General features: G+C 35.1%; 1 protein-coding gene across 2 annotated transcripts in view; it reads right to left on the bottom strand.

The window, feature by feature from the left end:
* Positions 1-1,238: 1,238 nt before the first annotated feature.
* LOC135205064 (homeobox protein B-H1-like) overlaps positions 1,239-26,009 on the bottom strand; it is a 59,082-nt gene continuing 34,311 nt past the window's right edge. The window contains exons 3-4 of one of the 2 annotated variants that reach the window (XM_064235336.1): positions 8,888-9,060; positions 1,239-5,158 (exon numbers count right to left, since the gene is read on the bottom strand). In XM_064235336.1, coding sequence (XP_064091406.1) covers positions 4,973-5,158; positions 8,888-9,060 — 359 coding nt within the window. In that variant the 3' untranslated portion in view covers positions 1,239-4,972. Of the gene's footprint in view, positions 5,159-5,478; positions 5,587-8,887; positions 9,061-26,009 lie in introns of those variants that run through there. The other variant, XM_064235338.1, reaches the window with a different exon arrangement.

The following is a 26,009-nucleotide window of genomic DNA, read 5'->3' as shown; positions in this document are numbered from 1 at the left end:
TTCTAAATAATGTTTTCTGTATTGTATTGTTCAAACAAAATTCTGTCACCTGTTCAATCATATATTTATATATATATATATATATATATATATATATATATATATATATATATATATATATATATATATATATTTTAATTCTGTCATCTGTTTGGCTAATCTGTCAATTTTTGGGCTTCCATGCCATCGGCCTCCCAACGATAGATTTCAAATTATATTTTCTGCATTATATTTTTCAAAATATGTCACGGTACAATTATATTTTTCGTGACATGTTTTTCAAAATTATGTCAGCAGTCAATCTCACCGTACATTAGGCAGATCTGTTAATTTTTTGGATACCAGTGCCGTCGGCCTCTCCATATTAGAAAAAATAATGGATTTTGAATTCATTTTGCATTACGCTTTTTCAAAATTCTGTCATCTGTCCAATTGTATTTTTCGTGATATGTTTTGTTTTCAAAATTTTGTCATCTTTTCGTACAATTGTCCATTACAGACCTGTCAGTTTTATGGCTTCAATGCCATCGGCCTCTTCATGCAAGAAAAAATAATTATTTCTAAATTATATTCTTCCCTTTTATATTTTTCAAAATTTTGTCAACTGTCTAATTATATAAAATAATATATTTTTTTCAAAATTCTGTCAACTATGAATCTTGATGTTCGTGTCCAGATCTGTCACTTTTGGGGGTTCATGCCGACCATCGGCCTCCCAGTATTAAAAAAATAAAACTGAACAGCCATGAATAGAAAAAAAAACAATTTTAATCTCTAGAGATTTTATTCTCTACATTGAAATTACACATATTCACATAACATACAATATTTACAAAAAATGTGCCATAAAAAACACCTTTACAATTTGTACATGTAACAATGACATTCAAAGAAACAAATTTTTCTTTTCCATTTTTTCATCGGATGTTTTTCCTGTGTATGTTTGAGATCGGAACTTTTTTTTTTGTCTCTATAATATTCCCAGTTTATCAGCATTTTCAATTTTTGATTTTTCACAGTTTAGTCAATTGAGAATTTTAAAAGTTTTTTTGCTTTCTTTTTTGGTAATTGTGGGCAAAAGGGTCAATATATATATATATATATATATATATATATATATATATATATATATATATATATATATATATATATATATATATATATAAACATAAATATATATATATATATATATTATATATATATATATATATATATATATATATATATATATATATATATATATAGATATATACATACATACATACATACATATATAATGCATGTGCATAGTTATGTTTTATGTGCGTATGCAGTCCAATGTATGGTCAATATTCATAAGTATATATCATGTATACATTTAGACGCGCTGGTTTAAAAACCTGTCACTAATTATCAACGAAAATCTAATCTCGAATTACGTGAATATTTCCCAGATATGAATAAAATTTTGATCATACCAAGATAAAGAAACATATTTGCAATATATTTCCGGCAGTGTGATGATGTACTTCGATGTATTTGCCTGTTGTCAACTTATCGAGAACACGTTTGAATACATTACGGCAACTTCGTGACAAAACAGGAACTTAAATATTTTTGCTCGAAGCGAAAGATGTTTGAAATAAATATGATAAATATGAGGGAGAGGAAATAAAGGGAGTACGAATAGGATAATTAGAGAATTATTTTTTTTTTAAATTTCTTTCCCAGATTTTCTTCAGCGTCATTTTTGTAAAGATTTCTGCCCAACTGACAATTCTTTCTCGAGGGTCCTCTATTCGTCACGGGTATAAGACAACTCAGACAATTAAACGCTTATTTCCAGTTATAATAAGCTGAAGCCTGCAATTGCTTATTTAGCTCGTAGTGTTTTGATATCGGCAGAATATTATACGAAGATTTCACAGAATCTGGTATTGGAATAAGGCATTCTTTTACAATAACGTAGACCTGAATTTCATCTTGGAATGTGATAAGTGTCCACGCGTTTAAATATATACCCGTCGAAGACGCGTGAAGTAAGCATAACTTTAAGATATTCAAATATCTCTAAGAAATAAGGTAGGGGATTGACACCACAAATAGATGGGGAAAAATAAGTCAATCCTTATTTTCTTACGCAAATAATGTATATGTGCTTATTTAGCTAAATGAGAGATGCGAAATGTGTGTTGAATTTGTCTGAATAAACAATCCCCAAATATGATTTTTTTTCTACAAACGTCAAAATTGCCAATTCCTCTCGTTGCGCAATTTGTAAACAATCCTCCAAGATTTTTTCAAGCCTGTATGTTCGCGAATTATATAATTACATCCTTGACAATTAAGGTAATGATAATTTCACGGCTAGATGACCATCGTCGGTGACAATTGGCACTAAATGATGCAATAATTCGTGAGATTATCATTTCATTTTCCTCTGGAAAGAATGTCGGCATCATTGAGGAGAGGTTCTGAAACCTGTATATAGACATTTTGTTTGCCTTTCACAAAAGTCAACACCAGCATCTACTATTGACAGGAAGACGCCGCATTCCATTCGTGTTTGTGCCGAGTAAAATGTAAAAGTGATCACTATTATAACCAGTATTATTCAAATTATTCATTCATTCACGACGTTGTCTTGATATCTAAAGATATCATGAATAAATAAATACACGTCATTGGGACACCTTCATTTGCCTTTCCTCAACGAAAAGCAAAATAAGGTTAATAAAGTCAAATAAATAAGATGATCGCGTTTGTTGCCTTTTGGAAAATAAGTTAAAATAAGTCGCCGGTTCATTCGCCTTTCGTGTCCCGTTTATATTTTCCTTTATTTTTATTTTGTTTTAGACATTTCTTAAATGTTTGGGTCATTGCTTATACGCCAACTTTCCAATCTGTCGTAAATCAAAACGTGACAGCCATAAGCCACAATTTCCTACAATAATTGACGGATTTTTTAATGTGTCTGTCGCCAGATCTAATCTACTATGATTGTGTTGCATTTACAACGAAATTTTTATTCAGTTGTCATATTTTCTACGCAAAGATTTTTCTTTTTAGTTTTGCTACAAAATTCTTATTGAGAAGTTACATGTTTTATTCAAACATTTTCTGATTAGTTTTGCTACAGAGTTCCTATTGAGAAGCCAGATTTTTTATTAAAGATTTTCTTTTTTGCTTTGCTACAAAATTCTTATTGAGAAGTCAAATTATTTTGCTCAAAGATTTTCTGTTTAGTTTTGCTACAAAATTATTATTGAGAAGTCAAAATTTTCATTCAAAGATTTTCTTTTTAGTTTTGTTCCAAAATTAAGAATTCGAATATTTTACTAAAAAATACAAATTCTTATTGGGTTATCAAGATGTTTACTCAAAGCTTTTGTTTATTTTTGAAAGATTCAGTAAACTGGGATTTCAAAGTTTATAAATAATAATTATTTACACGAGATTTCCAACTTGACGAGGTCAGACAGGGAAAGGGGAGTGGGGGGGTCAATGGAGGTCAAGGGTCAAGTTAAGACATACCAAAGGTACAATGAAGATATATAAAGCTGTATAATGTATAATGAAGATGTATAAATAGGGAGGGTAACATTTAGGTGGAATTATGGGAAAGATATTTTATTTTGATTTCAATTTTATTTCTAATTTTGTTTGACTTTGAATTTTTTTCAAAGATTTTTTCATCAGTAGAATAAAGATCAATTTTTGCCTTTGAGGAAGATTTTTGGATTTTGCCAAATCTGTTAAAGAGTCAACCTATCAATCAATGAGGGGGAAATCTCCCATACTTTCGCCAAAATGTCAGCTGATTTAAAAAAAATTCTTCAGTATCCCGACACTAAATATTTAGATATACATAGTAATTTCATGGACAGAATATGAAAACGAGAGAGAGAGAGAGAGAGAGAGAGAGAGAGAGAGAGAGAGAGAGAGAGAGAGAACACAACCATTTTTCTTGTACATAAGTCAGAATAATATAGAAATACAAATGATCACTAGTAGGGGCTGTACACATAATATTTCCGATCGTGGCGACGCCAGGTCGCCTTCCCTCTTAATAAATCAGTCAGTCAGCTGTGATTTTCGCGACAGTTCCAACTATTTATCGTCACTGGACTGTTTCACTGTTGTGCCAAGACGTAGCAGTTACACTAGTTCGACATTTTCCTTTTCACTGTTATGCACTTTTTGTCAGTACCGTCTGCAAATCGCACTGAATACTGGAATTCATTTCCAGTAAGTCTCTAGAGCTCAGCTTTCTAGTGGATCACTTGGCCCAAAAAGCCATTCCAGTTTTTCCAGGGACTGTCTCCTGGAAGAAGCAGTCACTATTTTCCATGAGAAAAGACAAATCGCACTGAATACTGGAATTCGTTTCCAGGATGTCTCTTATCTCTTCCGGTAAGCGGCTTTCCAGCAGGTAACTTGGCCCTAAGAGCCATCCCAGTTTTTCCAGGGACTGTTTCCTTGAGGAAGCGGCCACTGTTATTCCATAAAAAAACGACATATTCACTGAACTCTGGATATTGCGAAAGTGTTCTTGACATTTCCAGGAACGGAAGCTGCCCTTCGCTCTTTCCAGGCCAAACCACAAGGGAGATCCTGATTTCCAGACTCCGGAAGAGGCTCCCACCGCCCTCCATTCCTTTAAGGTCATCTTCCGGGCCAACCCCCAAAAGAATCCCGAGTTCCAGACTCCAGAAGAGGCTTCCAGGCTCTTAGGCTTCGGAAAAGGCCTCAAAAAATGAAGTCGGGAAGAGTCTGTCAAAGGCTTCCAGTCAAGAGTCCAGAGGCCTCGCTTCCCTTATTCCCAAAGGCTCCGCCGGCTTCTTCCAGCCACGCGCTCGGTTCATGGCCCCAAAGTGATACGGTGACGTCCCCCACCTTCAGGATGCTGCTAAGACTGGTTCCCAAGGACGCGCTGGACCTCGTCTCTGTAGTGTTGGTAAGGAGAGTAGCAACGCAGAAGGCGGGCTCTGTACTAGTGGGGCAGCGACGGGATGGGTATCCTCGGGAAGTCCTTGTTCTTCAGGAGAGCGGCGACGCTGACGGAGGCTTCCAGGAGCGCCTTGCCCGAAGATATGACCTTGGTGCATTCGACGTCTCTTTTCAGCTCTTCCATGTCGCGCTTGAGCTTCGCTCTTCTGTTCTGGAACCAGGTGATGACCTGGAAAGGACAGGGAGAAATGGGGAGTTAGTTATAAGGTTCTTTCTGGACAGAACTCAGTCATGGAAAAGGAGAGGATAGAATCCTGGAGAAGAATGATATAAACACAAGTTATGATTGAACCAGGTGATGACCTGGAAAGGAAAGGTAGAAAAGGGGAGCTATAGGGTTCTTTCTGGACAGAACTCAGTCATGGAAAAGAAGAGGATAGAATCCTGGAAATGGATAGAATCCTGGAAAAGAAGGATATAAACACAAGTTATTCTGGAACCAGGTTGATGACCTGGAAAGGAAAGGGGGAAATGGGGAGTTATAAAATTCTTTCTGGACAGAACTCAGTCATGGAAAAGAGGATAGAATCCTGGAAATGGATAGAATCCTGGAAAAGAATGATATAAACGCAAATTATTCTGGAACCAGGTGATGACCTGGAAAGTAAAGGGGGAAATAGGGAGTTATAAGGTTCTTTCTGGACAGAACACAGTCATGGAAAAGAGAAGAATAGAATCCTGGAAAAAAGGATATAAATACAAGTTATTCTGGAACCATGATGACCTGGAAAGGAAAGATAGAAAAGGGGAGCTATAGGGTTCTTTCTGGACAGAACACAGTCATGGAAAAGGGAAGGATAGAATCCTGGAAAAAGATAGAATCCTGGGAAAGAAGTATATTAACACAAGTTGTTTTGGACCCTGGAAAGTAAAGATGGAAATGGGGAGTTATAAGGTTCTTTCTGGAAGAGACAGAATCCTGGAAAAGGAGGATATAAACACTGACTGTTCTGGAACCAGGTGACGAACTGGAAAGGGTCTTTGTAGACGCAACAGAACTCTGGAAAAGAAGGATATATACGCTAGTTGTCCTGAAACAGATGGTGACCTAAAAAAAAAGGATATAATCGAGAATTATAAAGTTCTTTTTGGACGCGACAGAACACTGGAAGAGAAGGATATAAACACCATTTGTGCTGGAACAGGTGATATCCTGGAAAAGAAAGATGGAAATTAGAGTTATAAGGTTCTCTTTGGAACCAGGTAATGACCGGCAGAGAAAAGATGGAAATAAGAGTTGTAATGTTTTTTTTTTTTTTGGACGCTACAGAATCCTGGAAAAGGTTATAAACACAAGTTGTTCTGGAATGCAATGATGTAAACACAAGTTACAGGATTCCTTTTTTTATCCTAATTGAATTCTGGAAAAGAAGGATATAAATATAATCTATAATATTACTCTTGTAGGATTGGAATCAACGCCCCTTCCTCCTCATACCCCTTCCTCCTCGGGCCCCCACCCCACACCCCCCCCCTACGTATACACACACACAAACACACACACACACACACACACACTATTATTTTTTATGACCACAATACCCCTCAACCTTCAACGAAATAAAAAGAAATATTTTCACACTAACATTCTCTACTCACAAAAAAATTGAATCCAAAAACCAAATTTATATTTACCTGAAAAAACTTAATAGATGATTTTAGATGTCACTGAATAAAAAGAAAAAAGAAATATATTTATAAACATGACCAAAATATCGCTTCATCTCCCATTCAACGAAATGAAAAGAAATTTATTCACGCAAAGTTTTCTACCCACAAAAATTTAATCTCAAAAACCAAAATTTTATTTACCTTAAAAAAAATTCAAATAATTTTGAATGCTGCTGAACAAAGTAATGTATATATTTATAAAATAATTAGGAAGTGTTACTAGTTTTCTTATTCCTGTCGTGTCAATAATATGGAGATAAGAGAATCAGAGAAAATACCGAGTTCCAATACATGTTTCCCTTTCTCGGGGAGTAAAACTACAAAATTCCTTTGTGGTTGCTGTTGTTGGTGTTGTTTTCTGTTGTTGTTCTTGTTTGGGGGTAGAAAAGCATAAAAAGGCCCGAAAAAGATGTTTCGCGTTGAGTTAAAGATACAGGAATTTGACGATAGGATATTTATGATTTATTTATTAGAATAAAAATGTAAAAATGGATAACCTGTATGTTAAACAGTACAGAAAAAATATTTCTGATAAAATATGGAGAACTGTTTATTTTTATTTTCGTAGATTTCATCACGCTCCTCGATTAAGCTGGAGATCGGATCATGACTTGTTGCTTAACAAAAGAAGATAAAGTCAATAATAGCTTAGTAACACGACAAAACAATTGCTTCTGTTAATCGAGTTAAGTTGATATCTGGCTATTATCGCATTTTTTTTTTCATTTACTTTTTTTGTCCTTACTTTCAGCGAATGGATAAACAAACAAATGAATATATAAATAAAATTAATTAAACAATTAAAAAATAGATAGAAAAAATAAAGTTGCCAAAAGTTGCATTCCAAGTGTATTTCAGTTGCAAATCAATAAAAAAAATATGAAACGAAAACTTAAATAAGTGAGCTGAATAATTCGCGAAATTCACTTGCAACATATCCAACAAGTTGCGAACACTTAAAAGGCACTTGGCAAAACCGACTTGTGGCAAGTGCAGGTTGCGAAGAACACTTTGAGAATATAATCACTTAATTACTTAACACTCTAAGGAAATGTAGGAGCGAAAAAAGTTGCAGTATATTTCATTCCGCGGAAAGTAGTGCTTTCATAAACACTTGGAATGAAACGTATATACCACGATATGTGTTATAAGGACCACATAGCCCCAGTTAGACCCGAATCTTAGCAACAGAAAGACCACTTACACGAGATGCCTATCTTCGAAGCCAAAGTTGAATGTGGGTATCCTGTAATTATGGTACTGTTTTATGGGGTCATTAGGGGCATCTTTATGGGATTTTTTTTATCGGGCGATATAATGGGTCACTGAGTAGACGCTACGAAAGGATTGCTTCGGCACAAGCAATGTTCTTTATTGCCTTTTGCAGCAAAGGCGTGTCGATTCATAATTGCTCTGTGGAATTAGGGTGTTTGTGTTCCGAGAAATGTTTAGGTGTCTGTGTAGTATGTGTGTATGTGTGTGTGTGTGTGTAATTCACACACCTACACGAAGCATATCTGCTTGTAATTACGCGTTATTATATTACCAAGGCGTGTTATTTCTTTTTCCCGAACAGAAAAAATTATACCATCTGAAATCTACTGTAAATAAAAAGGAGCTGAACAGCTAAATTGAGAAAGAGACAATACAACGAATGAAAGGTAAAAGGAGATGATGAAAGATATCTTTTACACTTCCGACAGTGCCCCGCTCAACGCAAAATGTAAGTGGTGGCATTTGCAAATGTTTGCAAATAAGTACATAAATAATTTACTGATGGTAATATGATAATATCAATAATAAGGATTGTATTATTTTAATAATAATAATAATAATAATAATAATAATAATAATAATAATAATAATAATAATATAGTAAGTGTAAGTTTGGATAACGAATAATGGTTGATAATAAGATAATGATAAATAATGATTAGATATTACTATTATTATTATTATTATTATTATATTATTATTATTATTATTATTATTATTATTATTATTATTATTATTATTATTATTAAGCTAAAACCCTAGTTATTATTACCATATTGTTAAGCTAAACAACCTCTTATTATTGTTATTTTTATATTATTATCATTATTCCAAAACCCCTCCCTCCCTTTCCCCTGCTCCCCTGCTCCCACCAAACTCCAAACAAGCTCTAATGAACTTCCCCCCCCCTCTACCCCCTTCCCCTAACAACACACCCGTGGGCCAAACTCACCTGGGCATTGCTGAGTCCCAAATTCTGGGCCAGCTCGTCTCTGTCGGCCGGGGAAAGGTACTTTTGGTAGAGGAACCGTTTCTCCAGCTCGAAGATTTGGTGGTTTGTGAAGGCGGTTCGGCTCTTTCGCTTCTTCTTGGGAGGCTGTCGGCTGTTGAACAGGTTGACGGAATCTGTTGCAGACGAGAGAGAGAGAGTGTGTGAGAGAGAGAGAATTTGGTAGGATTTCAAAGGCGGCATTCAGTGGCTGACTGAGGTTGTTGTAGGAGAGAGAGAGAACTCAGAATTCTGTGGGATTTCAAGAGCGACATTCAGTGGTCGACTGAGTCTGTTGTAGGGTAAAGAGAGAGAGAGAGAGAGAGAGAGAGAGAGGGGGGGGGGGGGGGGGGGGGGGGGGGGGGGGGGGGGGGTTGAGAGAGAATCCAGTTAGAATTGCGTGAGGACTCAGTGGGAATTCATTTCGATTGAGTGAGGATTCGGTTGGGGATTGAAATTCAAGAGAAGCTGGAACGGAATTCGGTTGCAATTCAGTTAGAATTCAATGAGAGTTCAGTGGGAATTCAGTTAGGAATCGGTGAAAATTCAGTGGGAATTCAGAATTAAGTGAGAATTCGGTGGGGATTCAGTTGGAATTCGGTGGGAATTCAGGGAAAAATTCAGTGGTGGGAAAGAAGAAGAAAAAGAACCCAGAGAGAGAGAGAGAGAGAGAGAGAGAGAGAGAGAGAGAGAGAGAGAGAGAGAGAGAGAGAGTTTTATATAAAGGCAGGAGGAGAAGGAACTCAGTGAGAATTCAGACTTTTATTGGTTTGTGAAAGTTTGTGGAGACGGGATTGGTTATAACCACTTTTGGCGGATTAAGGTCAAATGTGATTGGTTGATTGGTGGCGTTAATCTTGAATGATATTACGCTTTTTTGATTGGTGCTGGTAACAAGAAAAGGAAAAAGGATTAGATATGAAGTTTTCATAGATTTTGCTTGAGGAAAATATTTAAGAACAACCAATTAGCTATGAATTTTTTTGGGATTTCCCTAAAGGTGAAATAAAAAAAAAACTAAATCTAAATAGCTATGCAGTTTTCATATATTTTGCTCAAAGGAAAAATGGAAAATAATTAGCTATGCAGCTATAACTTAAATATCAACTATAATATCCTCTGGTCCCTTCATCATAATAGTAATTGTACCATTATAGTTCCTTACCCATAGTGAAGTATAATGCAGTCATAATTCAAGAAAAAATCGACTTCAAAGAATTGATCAGGAAATTCGATTTAGTTCAAAAGAAAAAGTAAAATTATATCACTTCCTTTTGCCATTAGGAAGTAGAACGTGAGTATTTGGTAATGAAGAATGAATGTGTATTTGACAATACAAAACGAGTATTCATTGAGTATTTGTGAGTCAAGAGTGAGTATTTATTGATGAAATGTGAGTACTTGCATCGAGTGAGTATTAGATAAAGGTGAATGTTCATTTTATAGCGAAGAATAAGCAGTTTTTACGTTTATCTATTTGATAAATATTATTGTACACATATTCTTAAGAATATCATAAGATAAAGAGTAATCTCTAATCTCTCTCTCTCATCATTATATATATATATATATATATATACATATATATATATATATATATATAATATATATATATATATATATATGTCCAGCAACAAACCTATACAAACTATGCACAAACATACTATACGTACACAAGTATACATACACCACAACCATCATTCGCGCGTACAAATAAATAAAATAAATCAAGATAAAAAAAATAAAGCTATAAAAAGAAAAAAAGAAAAGCAAGGATCCTTTGAAGTCAACCTGAAATTCGTAATGAGGAGTCGGCCGCGATCCACTAACAATACAACCGGCCATGTGGTGGCCTGTCATTACTTGGGCCCCTATCCTGACCAGTCTTTTCCTTCGGCTTCTCGTTTTTATATTGTAATATCCTTCCCCCTCTCACCTTCCCCACCCCCAACCCCCTACCACCCCTTATCCCCCACCCCCAGAGGCTTGATCTTGTCACCCAGGGAAACGTGGTCGTTACCTTGTTAGCCCGTGCAAGCAATCACATATTCAGACGACAATGGGGCTGGTTTGGGATATGTAAGCTGGTGCACGCAACGTTTACCCCACACAGCGACTGTGAGAGAGAGAGAGAGAGTCTCTCTCTCTCTCTCTCTTCCAGTATAAAGCGATCTAAGGTGATTAAGCTATAGGATCGAAGGCATGTATATATAACTATGTTTGTATATCTTTACAGGCACTGAATATATATTCATGACTCTCTCTCTCTTTCAGTGTTATTCATTCTCTCTCTCTCTCTCTCTCTCTCTCAATATGAGGAGATCTAGGATGTTTCTTACGACTAAATGTATGTAAATATCTGTATAGATTTATAGACTCTTAATGCCTCTCTCTCTCTTTCCTTGTAGTTTTTAACAAGGAAATATTGCTGGTAATACCGAACGAAAGACAGAGAGATAAAGAGAGAGAGCAAATCACTGTCATTTTGATAAAGAAAAAATAATCCTTATACTTATTTGAGAGAGAGAGAGAGAGAGAGAAAGAGAGAGAGAGAGGAAATCACTGTCATTTTGATCGAGATAAAATAATCCTTAAAAATAATCCTTATAAAACCGAAAGAGAGAGAGAGAGAGAGAGATGCATTGCCTGAGAAATTATACGAGCATATCCTAAGCAATCATTCTCCATTCTTATACTGAGAGAGAGAGAGAGAGAGAGAGAGAGAGAGAGAGAGAGAGGCCCTCATCAAGGAGACAATCTAAACTAGAAACCGAATTAACTCGTTATAGTACAGGACGAGTTTCGATCGCATACGGTACTTGATCACAGCGTGAAATTCGATACGGTACGGTAAGACCCCGACGGCGCTGGACGGGAACAGGACCTGTCATCACACCGTCCAGGGGCGTGTACATAATTGGACAAGGGGTGGGGGGTGGGGCAGGGGGTAGAGGAGACACACATGTCACTAACTGCAAACACATTGGAAGTAGGGAAGGGTTTATTCTAAGAGATTATATATATATTATATATATATATATATATATATATATATATATATATATATATACATTTTTTATTCATGTATTCGTTAGTGTTTACATTTTCTTAAAAGCAAGATTGTTTACATGCATATTTTTTCTCTTATTTGTCTCCGTACTTTGCAAATAAATTCTCTAAACTGAAATGCATATTTATTCTAAATATATTCGCTTACATCGCCTTCAAATGTATTATTATTATTATTATTATTATTTATTATTATTATTATTATTATTATTATCATACTACCTTTTTGACCAATCAAATTAAACCTGACTTACAAAATTATTATTATTATTATTTTAATTTTTCTTACTATATCACAGTCCTCCAATTCGACTGGGTGGTATTTATAGTGTGAGGTTCCGGGTTGCATCCTGCCTCCTTAGGAGTCCATTACTTTTCTTACTATGTGCGCCGTTTCTAGGATCACACTCTTCTGCATGAGTCCTGGAGCTACTTCAGCATCTAGTTTTTCTATATTCCTTTTCATCGATCTTGGAATCGTGCCTAGTGCTCATATGATTATGGGTACAATTTCCACTGGCATATCCCATATCCTTCTTATTTCCATTTTCAGGTCGGTTGATACTTATCCATTTTTTCCCTCTCTTTCTCTTTAACTCTGGTGTGCCATGGAATTATTTTTATATTATTATTATTATTATTATTATTATTATTATTATTATTATTATTCTGACCAATGAAATTAAACCGTGGCTACATATTATTATCATTTTATTATTTATTATATTATTATTATTATTATATTAATTATACCATTCTGACCAATCAAATTAAGCCGCTTCCAACGAAACAAACATAATTACAACAACAATAACAACATTCAACAAATGGAAATTGATACAAACGCGTTCCCTGAACCACTCGGCCCATAAATCATCATAGGTCTGTTTACAAAAGTCCAAATGACTCCTTACGTCAACAAAAACTAAAAATAAAAAAAATAATAAAAATAAAGGTCTATTAGGATTCCTTCCATATGACCTGACAAAAGTAACACACCTCAGATAATTAGACAGTGATCTTTAATTAAATCAATGAGACTGGTTGTATGAGAGGGAATCAAGATTATCTATTTAATAAGTTTGGTTTGAATTGGTTAATCGATTTTTTTTCTTTATTATTGGTGGTGCAACAGCAGTTGCTTAGCTGTCAGGTACGTGACTCTGTTGTTAGCTCATGTGATGGGAAATAGAGTATATCATATATATATATATATATATATTATATATATATATATATATATATATATATATACGTAATTACAAAAATTATAAAAGATAAATTTCTCTAAAATTTCTCGAAATACTTTAAAAACAAACCTACCCAATTCATAGCTGAAAAGTTTTACCTTTTTTGCGATGAGTCACTTTTTAGCCAATGTACTGTACTGGGTAGGTTTATTTTAAAGTATTTCAAGAGATGCATTTTTTGTCATTTTTATAATTTTATATATATATATATATAATATATATATATATATATATATATATATATATATATATATATATATATATATTTTGTAAGATTTAGAGGTTATTTTGTTGGTACAATCGTTCTCCTTTTGTTGACCTGTTTCGGAGGCAGCGATTCTGGGTCAGAACAGCTGCAGTAGTCTAGCTTCAAATGGCACAGCGTTTGGTCCAGCACAGCAGCAAAGGAGGATTTTACAGCAGACATCAATTTACCTGCTACTTTACCTGCTGGCCGTTGCAGCAGAGGGATGGTAGAGATGGCTAAACCATAGTCGTCTGTGGAACCGTTTAGTTCCAGTTCGACAACGGAAATTGTCTGTTTTGGTTTATTTTTTATTGTTTATTTTTGATTCCATAAACTGTCTGTTTACTACTGTTTACGCTACTTATTATTGTAATGATTGTTTATGCTGCCTGTTTACTATGCTTTATGACATTTATTACGCTAAGTGTGAACTAGTTTTTATGTCCTTCGATGTTCATTGATTTCTGTTGATATTTTGATTTGAGCTCATGTTTATCACTATTGTGTTCATTGTTATATTACTGTTGTGTTCACTGTCACGAGTACTTTGGTCAACTTGAGAAGATACATTTCGTTACGTCTTATTAAGTTATCGAACGGACTCTTGATTTACGAGTGAATTCATGATTGGTAATGAAGTCATTTTTTTCCAAACCTGAACTCATTTGTAAATATGTAAATTTTTTTATTGCGTAATAAATTAGTATTGAGGTAAATTCCACCTTTTCAACACCTTTGTCCGGATTTTGCCTCTGTTTCTACCGGTTGTTTCAGTTTCTTCCTTTTTGTTTTATTTTATTTATTTATCTTATTTTTGGATCTAAGAACCTGATGAAGTAAGTCAGGTTCGTTGCAATATATATATATATATATATATATATATATATATATATATATATATATATATATATATATATATATATATATATATATATATATATATATATATATATATATATATATATATATATATATATATATATATATATTTAAGAGAGAGAGAGAGAGAGCGAGAGAGAGAGAGAGAGATTCCCGCACACTTTGCTACAGTAATTTGTAGATTTTTCGTCGTGCCAATAATATATATATATATATATATATATGCGTGTGCGTGTGTGTAGATAGACAGATATACAGACGGACAGACAGACATACAGATTCCCTACCACATCGCACCAAACCTCACCCCCGCCAAAAAAAAAAAAAAAAAAAAGAAATTCCAACTTTTACAAATAATAATTGAGCGACTCATAAACGCCTCTGGGACGAATTCGTCTTCAGGCAACCTGGCGCGAGAAAGGATGACAAACTAATTAGCGAATTAATGGTAATTAGCGGGAATTTGCGGGTCATAACAATCGTTAATTAGGAACAGCAGTTAGCGGAACAGCTGCTGTGTGCAGTTGGGGGGGAGGGGGGCGGGACAGCATTTCGACGGAGGTGGTAATTGAATGGCTGTTTTTTTTTTTTAAATGTCCAGTTAAGATGGACTAAATTGCCGAGTGTCATTTCAATGGCGCCTCGGGAAATGATATGATTTGTTTTTTTTTAGATTTTTATTTTATTTCGGGATTTTAGTTGATGGGAGGTCGCTCAGTGCCTCTTTCCAAGCTTAATTTATTTTATATTTATATTATTTTTCCTTATGTATTATTTCAATGTTGATTTGGAATCTTTATTTTTATGATCTTTTATATATTAAATTTATTTCATCTTTTCATTCCCATCATCAAAATACTTTACTATCATCATTTTCACCATCATAATCATTATAACTTAGATGCTTTATTATCATATTTTCACCATCATAATCATTATAACTTAAAAATACTTTATTATCATCATTTTCACCATCATAATCATTATAACTTAAAAATACTTTACTATCATCATTTTCACCATCATAATCATTATAACTTAAAAATACTTTACTATCATCATTTTCACCATCATAATCATTATAACTTAAAAATACTTTACTATCATCATTTTCACCATCATAATCATTATAACTTAAAAATACTTTATTATCATCATTTTCACCGTCATAATCATTATAACATAAATACTTTATTATCATCATTTTCACCATCATAATTATGTTAACTTAAATACTTTGTTATCATCATTATTCATAATTATCATAACCATCATCTCTATCATGCACCTTAAAACGTGTTAAAATTCCACCCATACAAACTAGAACACATAAACATAGTGATGTTTCTCACTGCAATTCTACCAAATGCTCAGAGTATTGTCTCTCACGTGAGGGGGAGAACCTCCCCCCTATCCCCATTCTGCGTGTCGACAATTGAAGAGGGGAGGGGAGGGGGGGGAAATAGATGCGCGCACACGCGACACAGCCGTTACGCAAATGACGACCTGTGTTAATTACACGTCTGCTGGGAAGTTGAAATTACAGGTGACGGGATCTCGTACATGGAAAATGCGTTAGTGCAGACATTGGTCAACCGTGGTAGCAGCATTATTTTTAATTTTTTTTGGTATTTCTTAATCCTTGTTAGACAGATTCATCGTTGTGTACAGATAGCTTTGGGGATGTCACGTTCGTATATATAATATAAATATAATTTATAATATATATATATATAGAATATATTATATATATATATACATATTTATAATATATTATATTATATATAATATATATATATATATATAATTATATATACATATATATCTATATATAATCTTCAGCCTGCTGCTACCCTTCTTTATCAAATAGCTAACTCAATTTATAGAGTTTCCCTAAAATGCTTTATCTAATAGCACATTCTTCTATCAAATCGCTGACACTTTTTTATATGAGTTTATTTCCTTCCTTTATCCAATAGCAACTCCCTTTATCAAATAGCCAAGTCTCTTTATCAAATTCCCCAACATCCTTTATCAAATAGCTAACTCCTTTTATTAAATTCTCCAACTCCCTTTATCAAATAGCTAACGGTCTTCATATACTTTTCCAGCCTCTTTTATCAGATAGTCATCTCCCTTTATCAAATGTGTTGTTACCTTTTGTCAAATAGCCAACGCCCTTTATCAAATACTCAACCTCCTGTTTCTTAAATTCAATAGCTTCTTTTGCCAAAGCCCCTTGTGTTCCTTTGTCAAACATCTGGTACCTTTATCAAAGAGATCACTCCTATATCATTTCCGCTCATGCTGCCATTTTATTTAGACCACCTTTTTTCAAATTTCGGAACTTTATCAAAATACCCTTAGCTCCCTTTATCATATTCTCTGTTCTGTTTGTAAAATCCTATAATTGACTTTATCAAATATCCTAAGTCCCTTTGTCAGTAAGGTCAACTACCTTTATCAAATACTTCATGCATTTCACCGGTACCTTTATCAGATAACATTATATCCCTTTATCAAACAGACCACTATCAACACTTCTATGAAACAGCTATTGCTTTATCAAACTCCCTGGCAACCTTTATCAAACTCCGGCGCCCCCTCTGTCAAACAAACAGCTAATCCTTTATCAAACGCCATAGCAAACTTTATCAAACTTAGCCCCTTTGTCTGACAAACCTTTACCCCCCTTTTATCAAACCCCTTTGCCAACCTTTATCAACCTCCAACCACTGTGTCAAACAGCCAATCCTTTATCAAACCTTACTTTATCAAACATCATCCAATTATAACCCAACGTGACAATAGATGGTTTGTATATTAGCGATTGGCGTGTCTCAAAGTCACAGAGAGGGGCTGTTCCCCCTCTCTCTGGCGGGCCCCCCTCTCCTGGGGTTATGGGTTCGTCTGGGGTGAGGTTTATGGGGTCCGGGGTTTCTTTTGGGGTTGGGGGTAGGGGTGGAGGGGCGGAAGGCAGCCAGATGTCCTGTCAATAAACGTCATTAGCGCTAACTGCATATTTAAACACTGGGTGGGAAATGATTCATTATAAGGTCGAGGTTCCAGAGACCTGAAGATAATATTGTTATTATTATTATTATTATTCGTGTTTGGAGAAATACCTCATAAAACGTTTTGGTTTTATTAACGTTTTTCATTTGGTTTATCATTAGTTTTGTTTTGTGGTTTTCTTGTAAATAGTTAATAACTTTTCTCTCGTATTTAAAGAGTTGGTTTTAGTGAAAATATGATTTAAAATCATTATTATTATTCGTGTTTGGATAAAACTGTTTTTTAAACGTTGAGTTTGAATTGTGTTTTTTTTTTTTCTATTAGTTTTCTTGCATTTAATTAACAACATTTTGTAGTTAAAATAAGGATAAACACCTAAACACCGTTTGGTTTTAATTGTCTTTTTATTTGGTTTTCATTGGTTATATTTTGCGGTTTTTCTTGTGGATTTTGACTTTGGTATTTAATAAGTTTTTTTTAAAGCTAAAATAAGATTTAAAAGTTGGTTTCTGCTATGCCATAATTAAATGGAAATAAGCAATTTTTAAAAGATTTTGAATAATCGGATTAAAAGTCATTACTTTTCAGTAATTAGTATGTTGGGGAATCCCCCCCCCCCCTCTCTCTCTCTCTCTCTCTTCTCTCTCTCTCTCTCTCTCTCTCTCTCTCTCTCAAACGTTTCTAATACCCAGCATTATAATAATTATTTTTGGGGGAAAATTCTGCATATGCCAATTTGAATCTTGTGTATGTGCGGCTGTGTGTATGTGCGTGTGTGTGTCTGAGCTGAAACACGAAACCTCGTACAGTAGTATGACAAAACCTACAATTATACTCTTATGAATACATTAAACAGAGATATAGATTGCTCTTACAATCTCCGTGACAAGTTTGACGAACGAGTGAGTAGTGACTGCAATTTCTCAATCTTTAGCTGAGTGATGTATATGCATATATGCATGAATGCATACATGCATATATGTGCATTATATATATATATATATATATATATATATATATATATATATATATCAATAATAAAAGGATCCACAGTAATATCCTTGTTTATCCAGATAAAATATATTAATGGAATATACTTCCATAAATATATTTTATCTGGATAAACAAGGATATTACTGTAGATCCTTCTATTGATTTCTTAGAAGCACGATACGGGGTTTTTATATTGCATATACGTATATATATATATATATATATATATATATATATATATATATATATATATATATATATATATATATATATATATATATATATTCATGTTTTCTATACAGGATATAGACACGTTTGTATCAGAGATTAATTTGTATATTAGTGATTAAAACAATATATTTGGATTGCATGATTTTTGAGATTTTAAATGTACGAAATATATAAATGTGTTATATTTGTAATTTTAATTTTAGAAATATGCAAGATTATGCCCCCCCCCCCTCGAAATTTAATTTGTACATTTGTATATTACGGTAAACGGTAAATATTATATATATATATATATATATATATATATATATATATATATATATATATACATATATATATATATATATATATATATATATATATATATATATAATATATATGTATATAAGTCATATCACATTACCGTGATTCATATACATACATCGAGCTACAATGTCCTTTAATATCTAATTCGCTCTGCCTCGGAATTAATATATTTTCATATATGCATAACCGAAGAGGAATGTTTTTTACACGATAATAGATTTGCCTGGTCCCAGGCGCGAACCTAAGAAGCCATTCAAATCCAGGACGTCAGTGGGAGCTTTTACCTACCCCACCACCGCGAGAGGTAGAGCGAATTAGATATTAAAGGACATTGTAGCTCGATGTATATGTATATATATATATATATATATATATATATATTATATATATATATATTAAAGACTCGATATCATAAAAATGAAATACACTCTTGTAATCGCTATTATACAAATCAGACTCTGAATACAGATGTATATAGAAAACATAAGTACGAATCAAATAGAATACAAGATATGATTCTACCGATCCATATACAGATAATGGAGACTCATTTTAAACATACTTCCGGTTCCTACCGGGAAACTACTTTTCGGGGTTACCGAAAGAACCGCAAAGTCCCGTGACGGTCCTGCCAGTAATTCTGGCCCGACTTCTATCAAGGTCTAATGATAGACACTTTTTTATGGTCTAATTACGGACCATGTTTATTTATTTATTTTGTTTTATTTTATTTTATCTTAGTTTTTTATTATGGGATCGAAGGGTAAGAAGAGAATTAATATTCTTACAGCAATAGAGATTCTCTCTCTCTCTCTCTCTCTCTCTCTACGTAGATGTAATCTCATATCGTATACGTGCCTTGTTATGGAGCTGGTATAAAAAAAAAAGATATTTGCGTCTACCAAACAGAGAGAGAGAGAGAGAGAGAGAGAGAGAGAGAGAGAGAGAGAGAGAGAGAGACCAATAATAAGAAACAGAAAAAAATAAAAATGTTGAATAATAATTAAAAAAAACGAAGGCATTCCACCAGTGCGCTGTCTCCTGAGAGAGAGAGAGAGAGAGAGAGAGAGAGAGAGAGAGAGAGAGACTAAGGAACAATAATACTAAACCCAATAAGATAGAAATATTTTCATAATAAAAAGCAAAGTCGCCAAAATATTCTATAACCCCAGAAAGAGAGTTACAAGGAGTTGCAAGGATTAGGATGTCTCAAAGACTCGGCTAAAGATTTAGTCCATCCTAAGAGGAGACATCGTGTGCTCACTTATCTCTAGGATCAGGTTTTACTGTTAATTCACAGTCCTCCTAATGATTTTATCTAGCTTTCTTTTAAACTCTTCCACACTGTTGCTGTTTACAACTTCTGGTGGCAGTTTATTCCACGTGTCACATATCTTGTATGTCAAGAAGTTCCCACAGTAGGATGTGTTGTATCTCTTCAGTTCTAGTTTCCATCCATTATTTCTTGTCTGGTTTTCGTTTAACGTAAATAGGTTACTGTCTACTTTTGTTATGCCTTTCTGTATTTTGAATGTTTCTCTTAGTTATCCTCGCAATCGTCGTGTTTCTAAGCCATACATGTTCAGACTCTCTAGTCGTCTTCGGTAACCTATTCGCCTGATGGATGGAATTAACTTTGTGGCTCTTGCTTGTACTCCTTCTAATCTATTTATGTCTTTTCTTTGTGTCGGTGACCAAAACTGTACTGCACATTCCAGATGAGGTCTAACTATTGATGTGTAGAGCTGCAGCACCGTTTCCTTGTTTCTGTATTTGAACTGCCTCTTTATGTATCCCACTAGTTTCTGTGCCTTCTTTTCTGCTTTTATGCACTGTTTTGTGGATTTTAAGTCCTTGGTAATAATGACTCCAAGGTCCTCCTCTTGTTCTACACTACTTATGTCATTCCCAAGCAGCATGTAGCTGGCATGAGGGTTGTTTGTTCCTATTTGTAACACATTACACTTATCTGTGTTCAAAGGCATTTGCCATTTTTTCTACCTCTCTCCTATTTTCATTTGATCATTTCTTAAACTTTCCACTGCATCTGGGTCTGCTGCATTGACACCTATACTCTGTTTTTTTCCATCTGTCCATCCGCCTTGGTGGTCGCGCATGGTAACACTGCGTTCCAATCTTTAAATAGTTACGCTATGTGTAAGTTTTAGGTAAATGAAAGGAAATCTGGGTGTACATCTGCAACTGAGAAGTGTTTTAATAATTTACTGTATGCGAATTACACCGTTAATATTCGAAATAGGATAATATTTAAAGCCCGGGACGCATTGTTACCATGCGCAAACACCACAGGTGGATGGACAGATGGAAAAAAACAATAGTATAGTTTGATGTCATCTGCAAATTTGGCTATCATGCTAGTTAAGCCTACATCAATGTCATTAAAGTAAATAAAAAACAAGAGAGGGCCAAGAACAGAACCCTGAGGAACTCTGCTTGTTACATCTTCCCATTCTGGTTCTTCAGCATTTATTACGACTCTCTGTTTTCTATAAGTTAGCCAGTCTTCGACCCAGTCTGCTGTTTCTCCTATAATTCCCAAAGCTCTAACTTTTGGTATGAGTTTCTTGTGTAGGACTTTGTCAAAGGCCTTTTGGAAATCTAAGTAGAGTTTATCTATTGCTCTACTACTGTCGTAAATACCAAGCATGTTATGAAAAAACTCCAAGAGGTTTGATAGGCAGGATCTGTTTTGTCTGAAACCGTATTGGCTGTTCAACAACAAGTTGTTTCTATCTATGTAATCCACAATTTGATCTGGAATTATGGACTCAAAAATTTAACAATGAACTGACTTTATACAGATTGGTTAATAATTTCCCGGCTCTTCTCTTGGACCTTTTTTGTGAGCTGGGGGCACATTACCTAGTTTTCATCCTTTTGGCGCCTTTCTTTGTTCAGCACTTTTCCTGTAGAGTTTCTATAGTGAGGAACTATCGCTTCTTTTAGCTATTTAATTTCTCTTGGATGAATCCCATCCGGGCCAGGAGATATGAACTTGTTGAGTTTATCTATTTTGTTTTTAATGTCCTCTTCTGTAAATATTATTTTGTCCAACGGTTCTGTCCCAGAGAGAATCTGCTTCATACACACTCACTCAGAGAGAGGAGAGAAAAGAGAGAGAGAGGGAGAGAGGGAGAGGACGAGAGACAGGATGGAGAGGAGAGGGGGGAGAGAGAGAGAGAGAGAAATCATGATTCCATATAAACCACTCACTCCCCCAAGAAAAGAGAGAAGAGAGAGAAGAGAGAGAGAGGAGTCCGACCAGGAAGGAGAGATAATCTGCCCATCCATAAACAAAACTTGACTCAGAGAGATGGAGAGTCTGAGGAGGAACAAAGGCGAGATGGAAACGAGAGAAGAAGAAGAAAATCTGCTCCTCATATAAACCACTCACCTCACAGAAAAGCATCTGTGAGAGGAGAGAGTCTGACTGAGAACAATGAGCAGAATGAAGTAGGAGACAGGAAGGCAGGAGACAAGACGAGGGACTCGCTAGAATCGCGAGGAGAGAGAGGACAGAGAGAGAGGAGAGAGAGAGAGAGAGAATCTGCTTCCATTACAAACACTACTCAGAGAAGAAAGAGAGAGAAAAAAGAGAGAAGCTTCCCAGAAGAAACACATCAGAGAGAGAGGTGAGAAAGAGAGAGAGAGAGAGGGAGCGAGAGAGAGAGAGAGAGAGAATCGCTCCATACAAAACACTTACTCAGAGAAAGAGAGACAGAGAGGAGAGAGAGAGAACAGGGAGAAGAAAAACAAGAGAAAGAGAGAGAGAGAGAGAGTGGAAGAAATACTACAGAGATAGAGAGCGAGAGAGAAGAGAGAGAGAGAGAGATAGATAGAGAGAGAAATCTCTCCATATACTCACTAACAGAGAGAGAGAGACCTTACCCTTACAGACCTTACATCTTGTTCGGGTTGCCCCAGGTCCCTCAGTGTGAGGCACCTCTTAATGTCTACAGAGAGTTGCTAGTACATCTTTCCGGTATATTTTGCATCTTCCAATCTTGGATGGTCTGGGATGCAGCTTAGATATTTGTCGAACTTATTCTTAAACACATCTACGCTCACTCCTGATATATTCCTCAGATGAGCTGGGAACGCATTGAATAGACGCTGCATTATCGATGCTGGTGCGTAAGTGGATTAATGTCCTGTGTGCTTTCCTTATTTTTCCATGGTATAGTTTTGGGCACTATTATTCTACCTCTGCTTGCTCTTTCTGATATTTTTAGTTCCATGATATTTTCTGCTATTCCTTCTATCTGTTTCCATGCCTGAATTATCATGTAGCGTTACTCTCCTTTCTACAGACTATATAAGGGTTTTTTAAGAATTGTAGTCTTTCCCAGTAGTCTAGGTCCTTAACTTCTTCTATTCTAGCTGTAAAGGACCTTTGCACACTCTATTTGTGCAATATCCTTTTGATAGTGTGGGTACCATATCATATTGCAATATTCAAGTGGACTACGAACATATGTTTATAAAGCATAATCATGTGTTCAGCTTTTCTTGTTTTGAAGTGCCGTAACAACATTCCCATTTTTGCTTTACATTTTGCCAACAGAGTTGCTATTGATCATTGCATAACATGTTCCTATTCATCATCACACCAAGGTCTTTAACTGCTTCCTTATTTGTGATGGTTTCATTATTAGGTCCCTTATATGCATATAGCTTTCTTTCTCTGTCTCCATAATTTATTGATTCAAATTTATCAGAGTTAAATACCATCCTATTTTACCTCTGCCCAATCATATACTTTGTTAAGGTCTCTTGTAGAGCGTTCCTATCTTCACCACAAGTAATTTCTCTACTTATTCTTGTGTCATCTGCGAAACTACTCACTACCGAATCCTTAACATTATTGTCTATGTCTTCAATCATAATAACAAACAGTATTGCAGCTAACACCGTACCTTGCGGCACACCGGATATTACCTTGGCTTCATCCTATTTCTCGTCGTTTGCAATAACTATCTGTTTTCGTTCGTGTAAAAATTCTTTTAACCATCTTCCTACTTTATCCACGATATTGTGTTTTCTAATTTTCTTCGCTAATATATTATGGTCTACTTTATCAAAAGCTTTTGCAAAGTCTAAATAAACCACATCTGTTTCATTTCCGCTTTTCATATTTTTTGAATATGTTCTCACGGTGGACTAACAGTTGGGTTTGTGTACTTTTCCGGGTACGAAACCATGTTGTCCTTTATTAAACAAATTATTTTTTATTAAATGTTTCATAATATTTTTCTTCATTACCCTTTCATACACTTTCATAATATGTGATGTTAGACTCACAGGCCTATAATTACTTGCCTCTAGTCTTGATCCACTTTTGAAAGTAGGGGTAATAATAAATTGCTAATTTGTGCTAATCATAAATCTTGCCTGTATCTACACTTTGTCTTAATAATATTGCAAGTGGCTTTACGATAGAATGAACTACTTTCTTTAACAAAATAGCAGGAATTCCATCAGGCCCTGCAGCAGCTCCATTTTTAATTTCATTAATAGCCTGCACAATATCAGCTTCATTAATATCTATGTCAGCTAAATATTCACTATTTTCATCCCTTACTTCTATATCATTATCTTCATTATCTATTCTAGGGGTGAATTCTCTCTTATATCGTTCTGCCAGTATGTTGCAAATTTCCTTTTTTTCATTCGTTAATCTCCCTTCAATTCTCAGAGGGCCTATTTCTATTCTTCTTTTATTCATCTTCTTCGCATATGAGTATAGTAGTTTGGGGTTTTGCTTGATATTTAATAGGGTTTTTTCTTCCAAGTCCCGTTTTCATTTTCTTTTGATTGTATAATCTTTTGTTTCTGCATTTTCTATCTTACTTTTTAGTTCTATAACTTTCCATGCATTTTTTTCTTTTGCAAGACCTTTTTTCCACTTTCTGATTTTCTGGAACAAGATCCTTCTGTCTCTTGGTATGCATGAATGATGTTTACTTTTCTTCTTCGGTATATATTTTTCCACTATTTTCTCCAATATTTTATATAATATCTCCGTATTTACCCTTATGTCATCACTTACGAAAATGTTATCCCAATCTTTGTTTAATTCTTCATTAATTTCTGACCAGAGAGAGAGAGAGAGAGAGAGAGAGAGAGAATCTGCTCCATATAAACACTCACTCAGAGAGAGAGAGAGAGAGAGAGAGAGAGAGAGAGAATCTGCTCCATATAAACACTCACTCAGAGAGAGAGAGAGAGAGAGAGAGAGAGAGAGAGAGAGAATCTGCTCCATATAAACACTCACAGAGAGAGAGAGAGAGAGAGAGAGAGAGAGAGAGAGCGAGAGCAGGGGTGAGTTAGTTTACGAGACTTCCTAATTAAAAGCCATTGCTTAAACGGCCGTACCTCACACAGGCAAAATCCACTGTCTGTGCTTTCGTGTTCATCGCTCTGTCCTTATTTTTCGCGCTTTGGCTCGTGCTTGCTTGCTGCTAGCTCGCTGTCTACCCTTCCACCATCACCCAACGGGCCCCTCCTCCCCTCCCCCTCCCCCCTACGGAAGGGGGGCGCCGCCGCTCCACGGCCATTTATTTGAGCCATTAAACCAAACTTCTTCTTCGACCGGCCACCGAAATGACAAACTGTCGATTTGGAAATTGTTCCCGAGAGCGTTTAATTGATTTCTGTCAAATTCGGCAAGAATATTTCGAAGGCAGGGGGGCGAGAGATTTGGGCTCTCTCTCTCTCTCTCCTCTCTCTCTCTCTCTCTCTCTCTCTCTCTCACGGGAGTTATAGAGCGCAACTCTGACAACTTCTATGTTATACCTAAAACTGAATATTTAGATTTTTTTTTATTTTTGTGCGTTCCTCTCTATTATTCGTTATACTCTCTCTCTCTCTCTCTCTCTCTCTCTCTCTCTCTCTCTCTCTCTCCTTTACAGTTTGCAACTATCATGTTCTTAGCGTTCATTTGCTTTTCTTCTTTCCCGTAATAAACTTTCTCTCTCTCTCTCTCTCTCTCTCTCTCTCTCTCTCTCTCTCTCATTAAGCCACAATCTCGTAAGCTGAATGTCAACACGGATCTACAGAAAGCCTGTTTTACCAC

The sequence above is a fragment of the Macrobrachium nipponense genome, chromosome 48 (assembly GCF_015104395.2).
Source record: "Macrobrachium nipponense isolate FS-2020 chromosome 48, ASM1510439v2, whole genome shotgun sequence".
Taxonomy (NCBI): Eukaryota; Metazoa; Arthropoda; class Malacostraca; order Decapoda; family Palaemonidae; genus Macrobrachium; species Macrobrachium nipponense.
This window is presented reverse-complemented; position numbering and strand designations above follow the sequence as displayed.